Below are 20,716 nucleotides of genomic sequence, written 5' to 3'. Positions count from 1 at the left end.
GCTCATCGAACCAAATGTTTGGTATATGTAAAGAGGTAGATTTTTGTTCTTCCCAGAGAGACGTAATTTGATGATGATTTCCCATTAAGAATTTATCTTCTTGTTTGTACTCATTGAACCAAATGTTTGGTACATGTAAAGAGGTATATTTTTGTTCTTCTCACAGATGCATGATTTGATGATGATTTCTACTGAAGAGTTTTAGTTAAATTATATTGGATTAAAGAAGACAGACTGCATTGACTCAAACCAGAAGACTAAATTGAGTCGAACGCGAGCGAGAGATAGAGAGAGAATAAATGAAATTATCCTAAAATTCTTAATTCTTTATCAGCGCGTAATATGCGAATACGTGTCAGGATAGATTTGTCAGATACGGATCGGATCCGAATTGAGTGCGAGTTCGAAAAAGTCGACGAAACGGATCCGAACCGAACCCGTCTGTTTGTCGAACGGCTTCAAAGCACGCACGGAGCGTTCGCCAAACGGCCCAAACGCGCTGGTGTTTTCTTGAGGTCATTCGACCTCGCAAAGCAGCCCTCCTTCGCCGCACGCGGCCCGGAGCTGCTCGCCCCATCCTTCTCCTTTCCCTTTTCCACCTTGTCCTGCTCTCCACTTCCCATGACCAAAAGGCGACTTGCGTCCCCCTTCCTACCACCACTCTGTGCTCTGCTGCCGCTTGCACTGTGCTGAGAGCGGCGACCGCCTTCGAAGGGCTACGACAGTCGCGGCGACGGCGGCGGCGACTACGACGAAGATGATGATCCCGGCGTCGGATTCTGGCGGCGCCTCCGCCGGCGAAGAGGACCCTTCGCTCTCGAAGCGCGTCGCCGACCGCTACTTGAAGCGCGAGGTGCTCGGTGAGGGCACCTATGGTATCGTCTTTAAGGCCATCGACACAAAGGCAAGTCGGTCGATAAATTTGCTTTTTGATTTGGATCATTAACCCACCGGTTGATGGAAGTTTAGGCATAGTGCATGGGATCTGTTGGATTAGGGTTTAAAGTTGATGTCAGATGCGATATAGGGGCAAAAGAGAATCTTACGCTGACGGGAATCTCTCCACTTCTAGTTTATTTCTCCTCTCCTCATAGCTCAGATATTGCAGGTGACTTCGTTTAAAATAAAAGCCCGATATTGGCTGCCCAATTGTTCCATTTTGCTGTTTCTGCGCGTGTTTTATGTGTTTGTTGTTTTGATTAAGAAGAAATGAAGTGAATCTGACTTCACAATTCATATTGGGAACAACTATGACTTTATTTTCTATATTATATTAGATTTACCGTTTTATCCCTTTGTTTCACTTGATCACTTGAGTTGGGTCAATCTTGCACTCTGAAATGAGAATAGGGACGGTGGGCACAACCTGAGTTTAGATCTGCCTTAAGTGCAAGAAAGAATTTTATTTCTATTTCTAAATAAATAACTGCAAGTGTTAAGAGTTTCCTTTCTCTTTTTCTTCAGAAAATGTGGGCCATTGAATGAAAATCTCTGTGGTAGTTGGTTTGTTTCCCAATGTTGAAATTAAGTTGGAATTGCAATTACCTAATCCTTTTACAGTTTTGGCTCATAACTCCGGAATCAGAATTGAGATTTGATTAGCGTTACTTTTGTCATTAGAGCTATGTTTAAATGGGGCTAGTTTGCTACGTGAATAGGGATGTTTGTGTCACTGAAAACTGACCAGTTCCTTTGGGTCACCAAGAGTTCAGGTTTAAGGCATCATCATGTGGTTCAGGTTTTGAATCCCTAAAAAGGGAAATTTTGTTCTGCTTGTGATGGGTAGTGAAGTCCAATTCGGCACAACAAAGCTTCATTGAGCTCTGGTTAGGGCATTCTCACTTGTTAAAAACTAAGAGCAGTCAAATTTTCATTTTGTTGCCTCTGATAATTTTTTATTAAAATTTCCTTACCTCCCCTTACCATTAATCCTAACAAACTCACCTTGTCCAATTGGGACAACTGTCCATCCCCTTATCATCGATATAATAAAGTTTTCTAAAATCTTCTTTACCTCTCCTTCCCATTAATCCTAATCAACTCACCTCGTCCATTTGGTGCATGTATAGATCATCTTTGGAAATGTTTTGATCATTGGAAATGGTTTTTTTCCTCATCTTATCTTCTTTTGGAGCTACATTCAATTGTTCATAGTGTAAAAATATCTTATTTTATTTTTTTTTCTATTACCCAAACTCACTCTTTCAGAGTTTGTTGATCTATAAGAATGATTAATCCAGTTGCTCATTTTTGGCATCACAATGCTCATGGTTTTGTTGTTATATCATTATAGAGTTTGGATTGGACTATAAGAATGAAGCTTTTCTTTAGAGAAGTATAAGGGTGAAGCTTAAACTTCTCAGCAATGCTGACTTCTTTCGAACAGGCTGTTTCATAATTATTCTACTTTAGAACCTACAAAGCGTGCTGATCTTATGATTTGTGATTCTTAAACAAATTTGCAGGCTTTGGTTTCTTCTTCCTGTTCATCTGTAATCCCGGTTGAGCAAACCTTCAAATATACTTTTCTGAAGAAGCTGCAGTTCTCACCTTCTTATCTTATGAACATTATGTGTGAAAGAAGTCAATAAAACTGTTTTAAGCTAATATGTGAAACCTTTACAGACTGGGCAAACAGTTGCAATAAAGAAGATTCGACTTGGAAAGTACAAGGAAGGTGTAAACTTCACTGCACTTAGGGAGATTAAATTGCTTAAAGAGCTCAAGGATCCAAATATAATTGAATTAATTGATGCCTTCCCTCACAAGGGTAATTTGCATCTTGTATTTGAGTTTATGGAGAGCGACTTGGAAGCTGTCATTCGCGACAGAAACATTGTCTTGTCTCCAGCTGACGTCAAATCATATCTCCAAATGACACTAAAAGGACTTGCATACTGCCACAAAAAATGGGTTGTACACAGGTACTTTGTCTTTTTCTGTGTTTTTTTATCTTTTTTCTTATATCCTGATCCAAGTGTGCTAATGTATCAGGGATATGAAACCGAACAACCTACTTATTGCTTCTGATGGACAGCTTAAGCTTGCAGACTTCGGTTTGGCACGCATCTTTGGAAGTCCAGATCGCAAGTTCACTCACCAGGTTTTGTTTAATTCAATATATTCTTCTAATTGTTTAGATAATAAATTGCAAGATATTTATATGTAATTAACTTATATCAATTTGTTGGGACATTTATATGAGGACTTGAGATAAATATATTAATATGGAAGGTTAAGAGATGAAGCAGGAATCCTTTTTTTTGTATAAGTATGCTACCAGATAATGGTATTTTAAATGTTTGTTTTTAAGCATGAATAGTAAAACATCATCTTTTGACATATGTGCTGACAGGTTTCAGCATGCTTATTATCTGAGACAAATGCATAGCATATTTCATTTAGACAAATTTCTTTTTGTGGGGTCAGAGTTGATTATATATCATATAGACATGCATTTTAAGTTTCTGACAGGAGAATACGTCGTGACCTTTGTCAATCTACTTTGAGTTTTAGGATTTGACAATTGACAATCACGAAGTTTGACAAGGAACTACAATTTTATGCTAATATGCAGTTGTGTGCATCATATGTGACACCAACATACTTCCCCACTGTGCATATTCAGATAAATTACTAGTTCACTGCAATCATTATTTTCCCATGGTTTCATGATATGCATGGCAAATCAACTAGATTTACTTGGATGCTTATGGAACTTCAAATTTGAAGAACTTGTCAATCAATTTGTTAGACTTTTTGTTTGGTTCCTTTGTCATCAAGTTCTTATGAAGTGGTAACTACATTCCCCGTGACGCTCGCCTTCCTTGTCCCCTCTGAGTGATGACAAGGAATTTAAATTGCTGTAGTACTTGCATGATCTGTCTTCAACCATGATGAATGTAGAGTCCCCGACATCTTGGTCTCATGTGATTCCCTCTGCATGTGTTGTTCACTTATCAAATGTGCTAGCATCAACTCTATATCTCTTGAAACTTGTGCATGAGTTCTCTTGGTCTCAGATATGTCTGAGTTCAATATGGAGTCACTGAATCTTTGAACTTAGGACCAGGCTCTGCGACTATGTTTGCTGTCCAGGTGGGACACCGACTTCTTTTTCTTGTATCACATGCCTGGGAGCCACTCAAAGGCATGGCATCTGTGATTTAGTAATATAACTGTCATCTCATCATTATGGATCTATATGGGGTTTAGGTACTGGAATAGTGTAAATAAAGGGGAGCCTATGAGAATCTAAGTCGGTATTTGTTTCTTTTTGTTTTTTTATTTCCAGTTCTAGCAAGAAAGATAGATTCTCTTAGCTTAGTCCTTTGAGGCTTGTCTTCCTTGAATTAGAGAATTGGCTATTAAGAGACATATTCGTGACATTTTTGTACTAGAGCCAGGCTCGATTAACTGGCTTCAAGCCTTCGACAATGACGATTCTTGTTGTCAACCGTAACTTTAAAGCAAATCCGAGCACATCTTGTTCATGATATGTATTCCATGTCTCCCTGTTGGAATGCAAATGTGTCTTCTAATAATGTCATAATTTGTTCATTTTCTCACAACCTGAGCCCAGATCTCTTTGCGTATGCTGTTCATTTTTTCACAACCTTCACTAGAAGGAAACATAAACTTAATCTAAGAAACCCTTACACTTTGTAGGTTTTTGCCCGTTGGTATAGAGCACCCGAGCTATTGTATGGGGCCAAGCAATATGGAGCAGGGGTGGATGTGTGGGCTGCAGGTTGTATATTCGCTGAACTTCTACTTAGACGACCCTTTCTGCAGGTCTGGCTAGCTTCATTCTTGATTTTACCCTAATATCTGAATGGAAATTCTTTTTAGGTACTTCTGTTCTGTCAGATATAGCTACAAGTGTATTATTTTGCATAGTTCTTGGTTAGATATAAATCTGAGACACTTTTTCTCTCCATACAAATATCATAGAATGGTGAAATTTCTTGAACCTTTTGTTTCTAGTCATTAGCTGAAATTCCTTTAGTGTTGCATTTCATATTCTTGAAAGGAATAGGTGAGGATGATCTTATCCTGTTTGCGTAAACATGAAAGAACCATGAAATCTGAAGAAAATCCAAATGACAAAGATGAACAATCAGATCATTAGAACCTACTACGTAACCAAAACAAAGAGACTGACACAGAAATGGTTGGAAGCAAGAAGCGTGCATGCACTTACACACGAATAGCCCAGCACACAGGTAGAAAGAACAGATTAACGCAGGAATTTATAATGTCCCATGGTAGCAGCATCAGCATCGTCATCATCGATGAGCATGTCCAACAAGTGATCAAATAAGATAATGCATCTTCAATTAATGTTATCTTATAGATGATTCAAAGAGGTTCGAAGCATTGGTCTGCTTCCAATATCCAAACTAACCATTCTCAAAATTGGCCTTTATTAAATATACAATGATATGATCTTTGTAAAATTTTAGTAGTCATCTTAGCGAACAACTATATTGATGGCTATGCAGAACACATTTTGAGGAAAGGATTCGTTAAGATTCTGAGCGAGTGCAGATTACTCATAATACAGTATTTGCTTTCAGGGTTCAAGTGATATCGACCAACTAGGAAAGATTTTTGCAGCTTTTGGGACTCCAAAGCCATCTCAATGGCCTGACATGGTGTTCCTTCCAGATTATGTTGAATACCAATATGTCCCTGCACCTCCGTTGCGGACACTTTTTCCAATGGCCAGCGATGATGCCTTGGACTTATTGTCAAAGATGTTCACTTATGATCCAAAGGCAAGAATAACAGTGCAACAGGCTTTAGAGCACAGGTGCTTGTTGTGCAAGTATTACAGCAGGATTACGAACAAATAAAGTTACTTATACTTCACTGAGATATATATATATATATATATATATTTTTTTTTTTGTGTTGAAACCAGGTACTTCTCGTCTGTACCTGCACCAACAAAGCCATCTTTACTTCCAAGGCCGCCTCCAAAAGGTGAATCACAAAATCACAAGCCTTCAGACTTCATTTCACAGGATGGGCCTCTTGTTTTGTCTCCACAAAGGAAGCTGAGGAGGGTTACTCTCCATCAAGATGGGTTGGAAGGAAATGTATACCAACTGGATAAAGCTGGTGAGCATGTTAAAGAAGTCAGAAATATGGATGGAACTACTGGTCAGAGTGGTAGTATGCCAATGTCAATAGACTTGGGAGCTGTGTTTGGCTCACGGCCACCTCCTAGACCAACTTTGAATAGGTAATATTTGCTTCAAGCAAAGCATTTATTACATACCATATTAAAGGTAGCAGTTCTAGGAAATAATGATGCAGATGTTTCGCGTCATAGTTTACCTGAAAATTCTATTTTCTTCTTGCACTCTAGTGTTTTACTTTGCTAAAAGATTATCATCTTTGCAGTGTCGATAGGTCACATTTGAAGAGAAAACTTGATCTGGATCCTGAATTTGACTACCACTAGCAATAGTAGACCGGTCTAGCGGCATTTGGAATAGTATGGTATTCAAGTTTGCACGTAATGAGTAGTAAGATAACTTCCGTTTCTATCAGATTTTGAACATTGGAGAGTGGCAGGACCCAACAGCCGGAGTGCAAGAGATGCAGTTGGGATCAGCGGCACTGTATTGACTCAGGCATGGTTAATTCGGCAATCACAGGTTTACCTTGAGATGCAATTTCTTAATTAATCACGAAGAACAAGATAAGACAAGCTGCTTGACTAGTTTCAACTTGTAATCTTATTCAATCTATTTTTTCTTGTGGTGTATGATGATGGATCGACATTGCTGCCGGGACATCGGCTGCGATTAGATAATGTGCTGCAAGTGTAGCACACTTTTATGGTAAAAAATTAATCTGATGATTGGTATACAACTGTGGCATGTTAAGGCAATGTGTTTATTTTGGATCTTGTTACAGTCAACTTCTGCTGTTGATTGTTAATTTCTCATCCCCTAATAAGGTTTGTTCAGAAAAGTGTAGAAGAGTATGCATCATTTCTCGCTTAGATTTAGAACAATCTCTTTAACGATCATTTTGGACTTGTTTGATATGGTGTATGTGTGAGAACTTTTAGCCAAAACACATGCTCTACCTTCTCTTGGATTTGGATAAACTTCAATGTTTTCAGTCAGTTCTCATACTATGAGAATTTGTGTTCTATAGATATATTTGGCCTAGAAAAGAAGTTTCACTAATGAGGATTTAAAAACTCATAATTAAACATAAAATATGCATAAAATCCTTCCGAACAAACACCAAAAAGGGGATTGAAAATTTTGAAATCTCACAAAATATTTTCCTTTTTTTTAAAGCTATGATCTCTTTCTTTTCCTTTTCTTTTTTCTTTTTTTTTTCTCCTTTCTTCTTCTCCATTTGTTGTAAAATGCATCAATGATATAAACATAATAGAAAGAAAAAAAAGTTCAAATATTTGCATACTTATCTACTATGCAGATTTATAAACAAAAAAACATTTTTGCGAAAAGGAATTCTGAATTCCTATTTATTAAGGCACAATTTATTAATAAAGACTGAAAATATATGAAAAGAAGAAAGAAAAAATGTCACAATTTTCAATAATTACTACAGGATTATAGTTAATCAATCATCATATGGTACCCACTAATTTTTAGGTGCTCTTTGTCACAACAGATTCAGCTACATGCTCAAACCTTTTTTAGGTATTGACCTAATACCTACCCAAAACTAAAATTAAAAGAATTAATAGAACAAGAAAAAGTAAAAAGAAAAAGAGAAGATGTCACAATTTTCCTCTATTACATATGACACCTAAATAAAAAAAGAAAACGACAGATGGATATATCACCTTTTTGAGATACACACTATATATACTTCAATGATTAAATGGTTTCCTTGGAATCCTTGTCAATCAACCTTCTGTGTTGCCTTGCATTAGTATAGCTAATCCCCTTTCTTCTAATCCTAATCCTATTCTTTATAGTTGCAACATAACTGGCAACTGACAAAAACAAAAGAAGAATTCTTCTCACAAATCATTCTCTTTGATGGCATGTGCAGCAGCTTGGAATGGACAAGAAACAGTACCTTTATTGGCTAAAGACTCCGATGGCTGAACTAACAATGACATCAAGCTTTTCTGAGCCCATAAAACTATCTATAGAACTCAGCACAACACCACCACCTCTTTACATCCACAGAAAGATTTCATGGTAAACAACTTTGCCGGCTAGATTTGCACTTTGTAAAGTCCGGCACTAAACAGCTTTAATGCCGGCTTGCCAACAATTATTATTATCATTATCCATGGAAAGTTTGCCGTGAAGTACACTTTCTATCAGTTTTCTCCTCCGGCTTTGACTTCATGTGGCTGGGTCTATAAATCGATTTAAGTTGATAGGAGGGAGCAAAGCTTAGGGACAGAGATAAGGATGGCGATAAGGGGAGGCTTCCTGTGCTCCTTGGCATGCCTCTTGTCCTCCATTGCTGTCACTGCAGCTCTGGGAAGGCAGGGTGATGCCCTCGACAAGCTCCGAAAGGGAGCTACTGTTACTTCGTCTTCCGACTTTGACACGTTCGCCTTCTCCGATCTTACGTCGAGATTGTACGCCGATTCCGGGTCGAAGGAGAACGACCGGATCGTCGAGCTGCCCGGCCAGCCTGCAGGAGTAGATTTCGTTCAGTACGGGGGTTATGTCACCGTCGACGATCGAAACGGACGAGCTCTGTTTTACTACTTTGCGGAGGCAGCGGGCAAACAGAGCAGCTCCAAGCCTCTGCTTCTCTGGCTTAATGGAGGTCTCCCATCGCCAGCTTCGTCATCTAGAACGAGCATCTCCATGATTTGGTTCCTGATTCCAATTGTCTTACCCTGCGCAGGTCCCGGGTGTTCGTCCTTCGGGATCGGGGCGATGCAGGAATTAGGCCCCTTCCGCGTCATGAGCGATGGCAGCACTCTCTACAGGAATCCTTATGCTTGGAATTCAGGTAAGTGTTTCATGAATTCAGATGGTTCGTGAGTTGTGAAGTTGATGTGGATGTTGTTGTTGCAGTGGCTAATGTGTTGTTCCTGGAGAGCCCGGCGGGCGTCGGCTTCTCCTACTCTAACACCACCTCGGACTACAGCAAGAGCGGCGACAAGAAGACAGCAGAAGACGCGTTCGTCTTCCTGGTGAACTGGATGGAGAGGTTCCCGGAGTACAAAGGCCGGGACTTTTACATCGCAGGGGAGAGCTACGCCGGCCACTACGTGCCGCAGCTCGCCTACACCATTCTCCAGAACAAGAACCAGTCCGCGGCCGGAGCTGCCATCAACCTCAAAGGGATCGCGGTAACCTCAATTCCGCCCTCTCGAACGCCTTCTCCCTCTCCCTGGGCTTCATCATCTCACGCTGCTCCCTTTCGGTCGATGGAAGATCGGCAACGCGGTGATCAACGACGAGACCGACAGCAGAGGGATCTACGACTTCTTCTGGACGCACGCGCTGATCTCAGACGCCACCGTGGAGGCAATCCACAAGTACTGCAACTTCTCCCCCAACGCGGTGAAGGAACCCCAGCAGTGCCTTGACGCTGCGCGTGAGGCCGACAAGGTGTTCGAGGAGCTGGACATCTACAACATATACGCTCCCCTGTGCTTCTCATCCAATTTGACTTCCCCTCCAAAGAAGCCTTCGGTGCGTCTCTTCCAACTCCCCATCCCTTCTACTCGATTCCTCACATGTCTCTAATGCATGGAAGAGTTGCAGATCGAGGATTTCGATCCCTGTACGTCTATCTACGTCAACGCATACCTGAATGATCCGGAAGTACAGAAAGCTCTCCATGCTAACATCACAAGGCTCAACTACTCCTGGTCTTCCTGCAGGTGTGATGCTGTTGCACCATTTCATGCATGGAATTATTCTTGTTCTTGTTGTGATATCATCATCATCAGCATCATCATCATCATCATCATCATCATGGAGTCTGAATCCATCATCCTGCATTCCCATTGGAAAAGTCCTGCAATAGAAATAGGTGATGAAGTCTCCTTCTTGGGTCAAGTCGTTGCAGAAGATGGTGTCTCCTTCTGCGGTCAAGGTTATCCGTCATCTCCTTTTCTTTCAACTGCCATCCATTAGTGCAGGGGATGTCACTTCAGGCTGTGGAATTTTGCGGTAAACTTGCACAATCATAGCAAGCTCAAGGATGAACCTTCTGGTCAGAAGTGCAGATGACAGAAATCTGGAGAGGGGAATCATCAGGTGAGAGATGGCCTCAAAATTAGGATTCCCTTGACCAACCTTAGGTCCTCGAACAGACTGTCAAAGACAATAATTGAACACCCACCTAATTAGGATTCCGTCTGCCCCATCTAATGGAATACTGCCCAACCTCTATATGTATGTATGTATTGACTTGGAGAGATGCTCAGCTCCACCAGCAAGATGAGAGCACAGCAGCCATGTGCTTCTCCATGCTCATTGCTAATAAAGCTAGCATGGCCTACAAGCCAATCATAAACAACAGAGAGGATCGATGTACGCAAACTTATACGAGAAAGAAAGATAGATATTTCGATCACCCAAGATTAAGTAGGGAGAGTTTTTCCTAGGCATTATGTAGAAAGATGTGACGAAGAAGTCCAGCTGAATACGTCTCCCCTCGGAGTTCATGTCTCACTTCATCATTGAACGAAGTGATGACTTGTTTGACACATGTGGACGTGGTTGGGAGGAATATGGTCTGATGAGAAAGAAATGGAAGGATGATTCATGTGGTGATGCGATGCCCCAACTCTTTTACAACCCACTCATGTAGCACTCCTCTAAATAGTGTTGTCTTCCTGTGGACTTTAGCTTGTACCACATTCTTCCTTGTACTTTGGGGAAGAGAAGAATAATGGCAGAAACACCAGGGGAGGGAGGAAACAGGACGAGCTATAGGTAGGGAGAGAAGAAGCTAAGATCCCCATCTGATCATGAACTGAGAGATAGGAGCTCTGTCATGATTCAGGAGAGTTGCTTTTTGTTCTTGTCTTCCTTCCTCAGGGATTGTTTGTGCTGAATGATTCTTTGATGCTGGAATCCAAGAATGCTTGTCCTGCCTAAAGGCAAATGCTAGAAGAGAGTTTATAAAGGGGGCTAAAACAACTCAGTCAAAGAAGTTCAGCTTGAACAAAAAAAGTTAGGTCAGAATAGTTTGATTTTGATTATTTAAACATCAATCAATGATGATCATACATCAGTACTGCTGTGACATGTATCAACATGACATCCTGTGATGTCAAATTGTTTCTTTCAAGGGTGGATTTAGAAGTCATGATAAAAGGACAGGGCATGAACTATTGGGCAATGGAAGCTAGTTGCTTGCAAGAACAGTGCAAGTTGCAATCGATTTGAATTAGCAAGAAAAGAAGAGGAGAGAAGCAACAAGGATGTTTGATAATGATATTAGCAAGAAAAGAAGAGGAGAGACACAAATTGGTTTTCAAGAGAGAGACACATTTATCTCAAATTTTTTTTTTCACCCAAAATATCTCAATTTTGTTTATTCCTACTCCCCATCATGCATGGGAAAAACAAGATTGCAAACAAATGCCTTTTATTCTCACAGGTCGTATGCATATAATATGTTGACTTCTTTAATTTCTTTAATGATTTACTTTCATGTAAGACAAACTTTCACATAATGTTATATATTTCATTTCATGAGCTTATATTTTCCAACCCCTTTGCAGCTATCTACAGTTTCCATGATATTAAGCCTTGATTGATGTCATGTCATGTGTCCTAATGGTGACTTCTCAAACATTTCTATTTAATTTTGTGATCAAACTTGCTGATGCAGCCGTGTAATATCGAATTGGGTGGACAGTCCTTCTACAATCCTACCAATAATTCAGCAAATTCTAGCTCATGGTGTACAGATTTTGGTGTACAGGTAAATTTTTTTTTACCTTATTTGAGATCTTCTTCAACATGAGAATATTTTGCAATAAATTTCTTAATGAGTGATCATGGCAAATGAAAAATGCAGTGGTGATACTGATGGTAGAGTTCCTGTTACTTCCACAAGATACTCTCTCAATGTACTAAATCTTCCAATCAAATCCCCATGGAAATCTTGGACAATCAACTCTGAGGTAATACACAATCTCAACTCTAGTAAATGTCTTTTTGTTGGTCTAAAATGAGAAGCCAAATATAGCCTCTGTTACTTCCATATTTGCTTTCCTTTACCAAAATAAATACTAATCTGATGTCAAATGTGTATGAATAGGTTGGTGGGTACACAATGGTGTATGATAGGAATTTGACATTTGCCACAGTAAGAGGAGCAGGGCATGAAGTTCCAAGTTATCAGCCAGCTCGAGCACTGGTACTCATCAACAGTTTTCTTCATGGACTGCAGCTTCCAGCCTGAAGGACACAAGAACTTGACACTTGGTAATCTAGGAATAAAATGATTGTGAGGACAATGGTCCTTGCACTACTACTAAGTAGTTGAATTCCACCAATATAGAAACACTCAATAAACATGCAGGATTTATCATTGCATAATCTTTCTCCTTCACTCTCTCCTCTCTCAGTGATGTGTTTGATTGCAAGTTTACTATCAATAATTCATAGTCCTGCAGTAGCAAAATGTTTACTCTGTTAGTGAACACCAATGGCATGACACTTCCAACTATTATATATTGGCATTATGAGTACAATCCTATACCATTACAGACATTTAATCTGAAGGAACATGTGCATATTACTCTTGTTCTAAATCTACATGAAGATGTAGAGACAATTGCTACCTTTTCTAATTTCTTGCCAAAGTTGTATTAATTGCTCTGATAGTGATTCACATATATAAGCAGCTACTGGGCAAGATGAACACAGAGAACAGAGCTATTTGGTTCTTAGATTAAGAGAACTTGAGTTAAAGAACTTGTAGTTTTTGTTTGCTTCATGCCTTTACCAATTATGTATGCCTCCTTTTTTTGTGAAATATTATTGTGACTGAAACTAAGATATTATTGCAGCTCAATCAGAAGCCAATTAGTAGTGCTGAAAGTTATTTGCTGAGATCAAAACTTATATTATTGATACCTTTGCATATCACTTTCAAGTGGCATTTTTCTCATGTGTTGTAGTTTGTGTTTCTATGTACATATAACAGTTAAATGATATGAAATATGACTAAGCAACATTACTACATGATTCAGTGGCGAGTGACACTGTTCCTGTGACTGCAGATTTCTCAGCATCAGCATTATGTTCACAACAGTGGCAACCCACCACAAAGCCATATCATGCTAATATCTAATGGAAATGACTGAAAACCCTTGATGTTATTTCTAGGGACTATTTTTGAACAGAGGGCAGAATTATCATGTCAACCCACAACTAGATTTCTCGATGCTCAAGATTGGAAGACGACACTCCTCACAGTGCATGCACGTACTCCATCGAATAATACATGGCTTAGAAGGATAAGACGGTGAATGAGAAGACCATACGTTCCTTTTTATCTTTAGCATCACCGATTCCTTTGTAATGAAAAGGAATATGTAATGACGCCATCTAACTTTTGGCTAAACAACAATGTTTGTGGGAAACAGTGTCAGCAATGGTGAGAGTTCTCAGTGCAACACAAAGATCATTGCGCTTTTCCTGCTCGCAGAGATGAGTGGGATCGGAAGGAACTCCACTAAAACCCTAATGCAGCGGTGGGCGAACTAGTCTTCGATTCATCGTTGACTATAGCTTCGACTTTTACTTCCATGTGTAACTTCGTCATGTACGTCCACTTCTACTTCGTGACAACTGCGTGGAATTCTCATCTCTCTACTGCCTTAAGATCTACTTACCGGATTGATTCAACATCTATGATAAATACATTCATGCATAGGAGAACACAGCAAAGACCGTGCTAAATGATGATTTTGATGGAGGTGCAGGTGTTCATCCTTTAACGACGTGATCCGGACTGCAAGTTCTACCACAACCTTGTTACAGGAAGAAAAGTCTGCTAGATGTGATCAGTAGAAACCCAATACTCAAGTAGCATAAGAACTCGTAACAGCAGGAGCTCATTCTTCTAGGTTTCTTATGTGAAGCTTCTGCTTCTTCAAGCATGAGGTTGCTTCTCTTAGGAAAAGCGTGATATTGTTTTGCACAGAGACAAAAGCCACCGCATTACCGACATCGTTTCTTAGGAAGAGGCAAGAAGAAGTGGATGTCTACATCTAGATAGCACAGAGATTGCTTCGTAGATGATGCACTGAGAACAGAGTTCCCCACATCAACTTTGTCGAGCACTTATCAAACGTTCCCATTCTTTAGCACAAAGTTAAGACGGTATTATACGTTTGAAATGATATTTTGGTCAAATGCAAGGAATTTGAGGATGCTAATTAAAGATAAATTGACTGGATATTTGATGCAAACAGGCCCCGAAGTCTTATTTTGTAGTGTCTGCGAAGAAAACAATTCCAAAAGCATTATGATGTCTTGGGAGTGACTCTTTGCATGGGGTATAAAGAGGGAAGACTACCCCTTCTGTTACTTGTACTCGTCGGCGATCTCAAGAAGGAGATTGCAGAGCTCTCTGGGCTTTGACAGCATCACCATGTGATCGGCGCCGTCGATCTCCTTCACCTCTGCGCCCGGGCAACGCTTGATCATCCAACGCTGGTAGTCTTCCACCATCGCCTTGTCCTGCTTACACACGATGAACGCTCGTCTCACCGAGCCGTAGTTCGCCTCCGTGAGGACCATGTTGTTGCTCAGATCATCTAAGAAGAAGCTCCCGGGTCTCAGCAAGACGGTAGCCAGCTCTATGTCCTGCATGCAGATCAAACGCCTTGAAGAAAACTCACATGGAAGATAAGAGGTAGAAGAAGGTTGAGACCTCCCTAGATGCTACCTCTGGTGGGGTGAGCTGATACAATCTGGTCGACAGATAGTTGCGGCCGAAAGCCAGCGAGAAGCCTCGTTGGTCATCGCTGATTTCCACAGTGGAATCCATATAGGCTTCGAGCGGATGCCCCTTGGAGAACTGCAGGTATCAGATGACAGTGAGATCCACTCTAGCGTCAGAAACAACAGTGACATGTGTCAACTTGTACCTCTTCTGTAATGCTCGCCACTGAATTGCTGGGGCTGGGCATGAGTGCGGTGGCGAAGACAGCAACCAGAATCTTCTCAGGGAATTTCTCCATGGCGAGAGCCAAGCTAACTCCGCCGTAGCTGTGTCCCACGAGCACAACGCGGTCATGGGGAGGGACGGCGGCCATCAGCTCCATCAGTGGCCGGGAATAGTCTGCAAAAGACTCGAGCTCGTCGAGGCGCTGCGGGTGGACTCCGCTGGCGGCGAGGTCGAGGGTGGTGACTCGATGGCCGGCTAGCCTCAGCAGCACCACCAGCTTGTACCAGCACCACGCGCCATGGCCGATCCCATGGACAAGAACGAAGTGCTTACGTGTTGTTGCCCCCTCCATATATCGATCTCTTCCTCTCACACTCTTCGAACTCTGGTGATGCGTGTTGGTGCTCTTGCACTCATATATAAAGGCCCTCACGGCCACTGTCTTGGAGAGCTCAAACGTGGCGGCTCAGTGGTTTGAAGCACACCACTGGCGTTCTCATTTGTTCACTTTGGTGCGGGCAGCTGACCATCACAAAAATTTGGGGTGGCCAATGGAAACATCAACTTTTGTGACATGCCAAACAATTTGTCTTCGAAGAATTCTAACATATCTTTTATGGAAAGTAAGATGAACGAGCCAAAATCTACTACGACGACAAGTTTACTATTCTAGTAATAAAAATTTTTATATTTCAAAAACACATCAAACATATCGATGTTCAACACCATTTTATCCATGAGTCGATAAATAAAAGAGAAATCAATTGCACTATCGTAACACCGAAGACCAACTCATTGATATCTTTACTAAAGCTTTGATGAATTTTTCTTTTATTTTTTTCTAAAGATATAATTTAAAATTACAACCATTTTGAATTAAGAGGACGTGATGTAATTAAGCAAGTAGATGAGTGGGAGTCAAAGAATGTGTGGTTATCGCATGCAACGTGGGATGTAACTTCTTCCCTTTCGCCTCTGCGGTGCTAATGGATGAGATAGCATTGCAGATCGATTGAAGTGCTCCTTAAAACAGTACTCCATCTGCTATCTTCTCAAGATTCCGACGGTGCATTTCTCGAACCACCGCCTTCACACTAAGTTTTGGTTCATTCTGCCGTAAAACGTCAAAGACTTCGATGATACATATCCATCCACATGTAAAGGACGTAAGGTTGGAAGTCATTGATTAGAATAATGTAGCCGTGGTCTTCAATTGTTTTAAATAGCATGTTTTGGGTGCATGAACCCGTAGCTTTCGGATGTTCTCGTGGGGGTTTTGAAGGGCCCTGTCATCTGCGTTTTGCATGCGCATGGAAAGAAAAGGACTGAGAACCTAACTCCTCGTCTTCGTTGCAACAAAGTAATCACCATCCTTTATCATGCATGTGGAAGAAAATGGTGAGACTTTCTATTCCTGTGCAAATCATAATGTGTAATGGAAACCATGGCAAGTAACGTATCAACACTTGGGAGTTGATCGACCATGTTTAAAGAGCAATCGGATAACATCGACGTGATGACAAACCAAGATGTGATGACTCTGGTCGGCGGTCAGCGGCTGAGCTGTCACTGCCTACGTTCCAAAAGCAGTACGAGTGCTTTGAACTCTTCACACCTGTTTTAGGAGATGACTCGAATGGGAAAAGTCAAAGGGTACAAAAACATATAATTATCTCAAGTGAATATACCAACTTTTATCTTTTATCATGATTGATTCGATTTTTAGATAATTTTAAAGCTAAGAATTGTCATAAAAAAATTTTACTTCACATACCTTTCTTCTATTATTATTTTTGAACCAAATAGTTTAGAATGCATATGTTAATATGGGTTGCTTCTTAGAAGATCATGAAATCACTTAAGATGTGAAGAAAAATATATATAACAAGATGTGCTCTTTCCACTATTAAGATTATTTGCATAATCTTTGTTAGTAAATCTAATCAAACAAAAAATTTTCTATCATAAAAAAAATCAAAATCATGAGTTTTATTTAAATAATTTAAAATTTTATTTGTTGCTTGAAGATGAACTTTTGTAGGATTCTCCATGTATTTGCTGATTAGGTTGATTTCATACATAATATCTTATTTAATTATAATCAGGCATATAAGATTTTCCACAATAAGCCTATAAAAAGTACTATAAACCTTCTTACCACTGCCAGCTTAATTAAATTTTAAGTGTATTTTTACTAGAGTGCTAATAGTTTTGTTTTTATCTATCTATTTTAAACTTAAGGATCTCCCCGATGTGTACATTTTTTAAGAAATAAAAATTTCTACATCTTTTTACTCAACTTTAATTCCAAGATAATGTTTCATCAAACCAAAGTCAATTATATCAAATTCTTTCTTAATTCATAAACCACGTTAGCATCATTATCGGTATACATAAAATCATCCACTTATAAGCAAATAATTAATATCCTCCCTGTCCTTTTCGTTGAATCTCATATTTTATTTTGATGATGAAGTCAATTGTCATTTGTTATCTAATCTATATATTGAAATAAATGTATATGATTAACTACGATGGAAGAAAGACATGTAGCAGGAGTTGTGCCGGAGTCAAGACCATGATCACGTTGGGGGTTCGAGAGTTCGACGGAAGTCCGGAAGGTCGTTGGAGGTTCTACGGGAACAAATCCAAGAAGTCTAGAAGCTTGCCAAAGAAGCTCATCGGAACTCGCCAAGTGGATCATCGCAAGTCCAGGAGTTGGCCGGAAGTCCGCCGGAGCATCGCCGAAGGTTCGTCGGATGTTCGCCGGAAGCTCGCCGGAAGAAGTGATTGACGCACCGAAGCAAGTTGCAGTAAATGTCTTAAAGAAATATCGTAGTTAGCATGTAGATTAAGCTAGGAATGGGAGATGATCCCATTAACTTAATCTGGGGGCAATTGGGTCCTTGACAGACCCAAATTGGGTCGAATGGATCAACACATTCGAACCCAGATTTCCTGGCTAAGGGTAGCACCGCTTGGGTGGACGGTGGCACCGCCCACGAGCTCAATCTCCCAGGAAATCTGGACGGTGCAACCGCCCAGGTCAGGTGGTGGCACCGCCTAGGCTCAGTCTCCGAGCGAGATTGGGCGGTGGCACCGCCAGAGCTCGGTCTCCGAGCTCTGTCAAGCGGGTGTACCGCCCCAGTCAGGAGGTAGTACCGCCAGGACCCCGAAAATCTGGGAAAAAATATTTTTGAGCTCCAAATTCAAACCAATTTGGGGCCTATATATACCCCACCCTTTCCTGCATGAAAGGGCACTGAAAATCCAATCTTATTCTATGATTTTTAAAGCTCAAAAGTGTTGTAAAGGCTTGAAGTTCTCCCCCCTCTTTTCTTCTAAGTTTTGATCTTTAAGAGAGGAGAGAAAATTCTGTAAGGGTTGTCTCCTAGGCCTGTCAAAAGGAGTGAAACTGTAAAAGGGTGGTTGGCCTTCGCCTAGGAAGGCCTCTAATGGACGTCGGTGACCTCATCGGAGGAGGAAGCCAAAAGTGGATGTAGGTCAAGATTGATCAAACCACTCTAAATCTCACTTCGCCTAATCTAAGTTAAAGCAACTTCCGAATCGGTTTTCATACCAAAATCGCTTTTATCATGTGAACGTCGTATTTCGATTTGCAATTACATTATGTTCTCTATCTTAACTATAAACTGCTTCTATATCTTTACTTTAACTGCATCTCGCTTGATCACAAGTTAAAGTGATTTCAGAATCGGTTTTCTTACCGAAATCATTTTTATCGTACGAACATCATTTTAAATCGCACTAATTCACCCTCCCTCTTAGTGCTCTTGATCTTTAACACTTTTATATTTTGTAAATCAAGTATATTAATAATGCGAATATTTTTTAAATCCATGTGCCTCGAACTCAGGTGATGCGTGTTGGTGCTCTCGAACTCATAAATAGAGGCCCTTCGCAATCACTATCTTGTAGAGATTAAACGCAGTGGCTGAGAGGTCTGATTCATGCTGCGCGCGTCTTTGTCCACTCACCTGTAGACACCTTTATTATTAGATTTGGAGTTATCGAAGGAGAAGGAAGAAGTCTACAAGACCAAAAATGACAACTTTGACTTCTTATATATATATATATATATATATATATATATAGAGAGAGAGAGAGAGAGAGCACAAATAAGATAAGATTTAAACTTTATTACTTCGAAAAAGAACTCTCTCAGAAACTTAATCCTAATAATGGATGAGATCTACTAATGGCTTTCACCATTGCTAACAATGCGTAAGTGGCTGAAATATATTCACCAGTCATTGTCTAGATTATCAACAGTGAGTGGCTATTTCTTGATGTAACAGAGTGAACTATTGGTGATCACAAACTAGTGGTCCATTAATGTCATAATCTTTGAACAAAGGTTTAATGATCAGCCAAACAAACATTAACCTTTTTCTCTTTTTTTCCTCTATATTATGTTAAGTGGACGTGCAAATTGCGTTGAGGTTTAAACAAAGAAAAGGAGCAACTTTGCTTGAGATACAGTATGAGAGTCACTAAGGAACTCCTAATACTGATCAATTTTAGCATTCTTTTGTACTCCAATATCATCACTTATTATAATTTGAAATGTTAAATGCCAAGAAATCTTCAGTGAGAGAAAACTAAATTGGAAAAAAGAAAATCTTGATTCCAAGTGGAAGTCATGATTTCTCCTCTATATAAAAAAAAAAAAAAGGTCAGCTATCTAAAGTCTCTCCCAATCTTGCAAGTGATTGAATCAACGTAGACAGAAATTAAATCGTCAGACTTAGTTGAGGGTTTCTAAGTTTCAAAACATAGAAATTAAATTTTAAAAATAATTTTACGTTGGGAAGATAGTCAATCCATACAGGAACGAACAAAGAGAGATATCACGAAAATATGAACAGAAAAGAAGAAAAAAAGAAAGAGAATTAATTAATTTAACAGCTTAATTCTTTTTTGCCTTTGCTCACTCTTTTGTTAATTTTGGTTTTGATATGATGATGAAAAATTGTAACTCGCGGAATCAAAGTCAAACCGACAACGATTAACGTGAATATGATATGTAGAAGTTGGACTTTTTGGCGCAATAAAGAACAAAAGAGGTCAAAGGATTGGGGACAAACAAAAGTGCATGGCGTCTCTTCTGCTGCTGCTGCTGCTGCTGCTGCTGCTGCTTGAAAGAGTGGGTGGCGACATGGAGTTGTTTGAGCCACACGGCTAAATAATTGCAAGAAAGCTGGCAGCATCGTGTATGAGCACGCTGCGGCTTCTCTCTTCCGTCCTCGGTATGTGGCTTCGAGGCATCCTCGTCTCCTTGCCAGCCATTCGTGACACCACCGTCTTTAAACGCGACTGTGTGTCGTTTTATCAGCAACCATCCATCCAAGTCATGGTTACGTATACAACGGTCGTCGTCCTCGCCTTCTGAGGCACGCGTCTTCTCTGTCTTCCACTGTAGTGAAGACGATGCGAGAACGAAGCGCAGTAAGTGCTTTGAATACGGTTTCATGCTTTAATTTAGTTGTGTGAACAATACTAGCATGATTGATTGTTCTGTATAAAGTATTTATTGACTGCCTTAACATAAATGATGAGGCCACAGTATAAAGTATTT

General features: G+C 40.1%; 3 protein-coding genes across 5 annotated transcripts; 2 read left to right on the top strand and 1 right to left on the bottom strand.

The window, feature by feature from the left end:
* Window positions 1–482: 482 nt before the first annotated feature.
* Window positions 483–6,904, top strand: LOC135619124 (cyclin-dependent kinase D-1-like). Of its 2 annotated transcripts, none has more exons than XM_065120834.1 (7): window positions 483–904; window positions 2,626–2,924; window positions 2,995–3,103; window positions 4,669–4,794; window positions 5,580–5,815; window positions 5,927–6,250; window positions 6,562–6,904. In XM_065120834.1, exons 1-7 carry the CDS (start codon window positions 758–760, stop codon window positions 6,566–6,568), a joined length of 1,248 nt encoding a protein of 415 aa, XP_064976906.1. In that variant the 5' UTR covers window positions 483–757; the 3' UTR covers window positions 6,569–6,904. The 2 variants fall into 2 exon arrangements, with proteins under 2 accessions (XP_064976906.1, XP_064976899.1); XM_065120827.1 differs by having other exon boundaries at window positions 6,412–6,904.
* Window positions 6,905–8,209: 1,305 nt separating this feature from the next.
* LOC103977718 (serine carboxypeptidase II-3) lies at window positions 8,210–13,362 on the top strand. Of its 2 annotated transcripts, XM_065120812.1 has the most exons (9): window positions 8,361–8,790; window positions 8,872–8,979; window positions 9,045–9,322; window positions 9,408–9,668; window positions 9,741–9,859; window positions 11,824–11,916; window positions 12,013–12,118; window positions 12,256–12,422; window positions 13,223–13,362. In XM_065120812.1, the coding sequence occupies exons 1-8, from the start codon at window positions 8,424–8,426 to the stop codon at window positions 12,397–12,399; spliced, it is 1,476 nt and encodes a 491-aa protein (XP_064976884.1). In that variant the 5' UTR covers window positions 8,361–8,423; the 3' UTR covers window positions 12,400–12,422; window positions 13,223–13,362. The 2 variants fall into 2 exon arrangements, with proteins under 2 accessions (XP_009391583.2, XP_064976884.1); XM_009393308.3 differs by lacking the exon at window positions 13,223–13,362 and having other exon boundaries at window positions 8,210–8,790; window positions 12,256–12,549.
* A 1,021-nt stretch (window positions 13,363–14,383) lies between these two features.
* Window positions 14,384–15,512, bottom strand: LOC135619122 (probable esterase PIR7A). The gene is made up of 3 exons (XM_065120820.1): window positions 15,098–15,512; window positions 14,896–15,027; window positions 14,384–14,813 (listed from the first exon to the last, which is right to left on the bottom strand). The coding sequence occupies exons 1-3, from the start codon at window positions 15,467–15,469 to the stop codon at window positions 14,532–14,534; spliced, it is 786 nt and encodes a 261-aa protein (XP_064976892.1). The 5' UTR covers window positions 15,470–15,512; the 3' UTR covers window positions 14,384–14,531.
* Window positions 15,513–20,716: the final 5,204 nt, after the last annotated feature.

Source organism: Musa acuminata, chromosome BXJ1-3 (assembly GCF_036884655.1).
Source record: "Musa acuminata AAA Group cultivar baxijiao chromosome BXJ1-3, Cavendish_Baxijiao_AAA, whole genome shotgun sequence".
NCBI classification, from domain to species: Eukaryota; Viridiplantae; Streptophyta; class Magnoliopsida; order Zingiberales; family Musaceae; genus Musa; species Musa acuminata.
This window is presented reverse-complemented; position numbering and strand designations above follow the sequence as displayed.

Bases quoted from the DNA above. Each gene is read 5' to 3' on its own strand.
- LOC135619124 (XM_065120827.1), top strand. From the start codon at position 758: ATGATGATCCCGGCGTCGGATTCTGGCGGCGCCTCCGCCGGCGAAGAG. The intron at 2,925-2,994 runs GTACTTTGTCTT...CTAATGTATCAG, and splicing joins AAAAAATGGGTTGTACACAG to GGATATGAAACCGAACAACC. The intron at 6,251-6,411 runs GTAATATTTGCT...TCATCTTTGCAG, and splicing joins CCTAGACCAACTTTGAATAG to TGTCGATAGGTCACATTTGA.
- LOC103977718 (XM_065120812.1), top strand. From the start codon at position 8,424: ATGGCGATAAGGGGAGGCTTCCTGTGCTCCTTGGCATGCCTCTTGTCC. The intron at 8,791-8,871 runs GTCTCCCATCGC...TACCCTGCGCAG, and splicing joins GCTTCTCTGGCTTAATGGAG to GTCCCGGGTGTTCGTCCTTC. The intron at 9,323-9,407 runs GTAACCTCAATT...GGTCGATGGAAG, and splicing joins TCAACCTCAAAGGGATCGCG to ATCGGCAACGCGGTGATCAA.
- LOC135619122 (XM_065120820.1), bottom strand. From the start codon at position 15,469: ATGGAGGGGGCAACAACACGTAAGCACTTCGTTCTTGTCCATGGGATC. The intron at 15,028-15,097 runs GTACAAGTTGAC...TGATACCTGCAG, and splicing joins TGGCGAGCATTACAGAAGAG to TTCTCCAAGGGGCATCCGCT. The intron at 14,814-14,895 runs GTAGCATCTAGG...ATCTGCATGCAG, and splicing joins ATCAGCTCACCCCACCAGAG to GACATAGAGCTGGCTACCGT.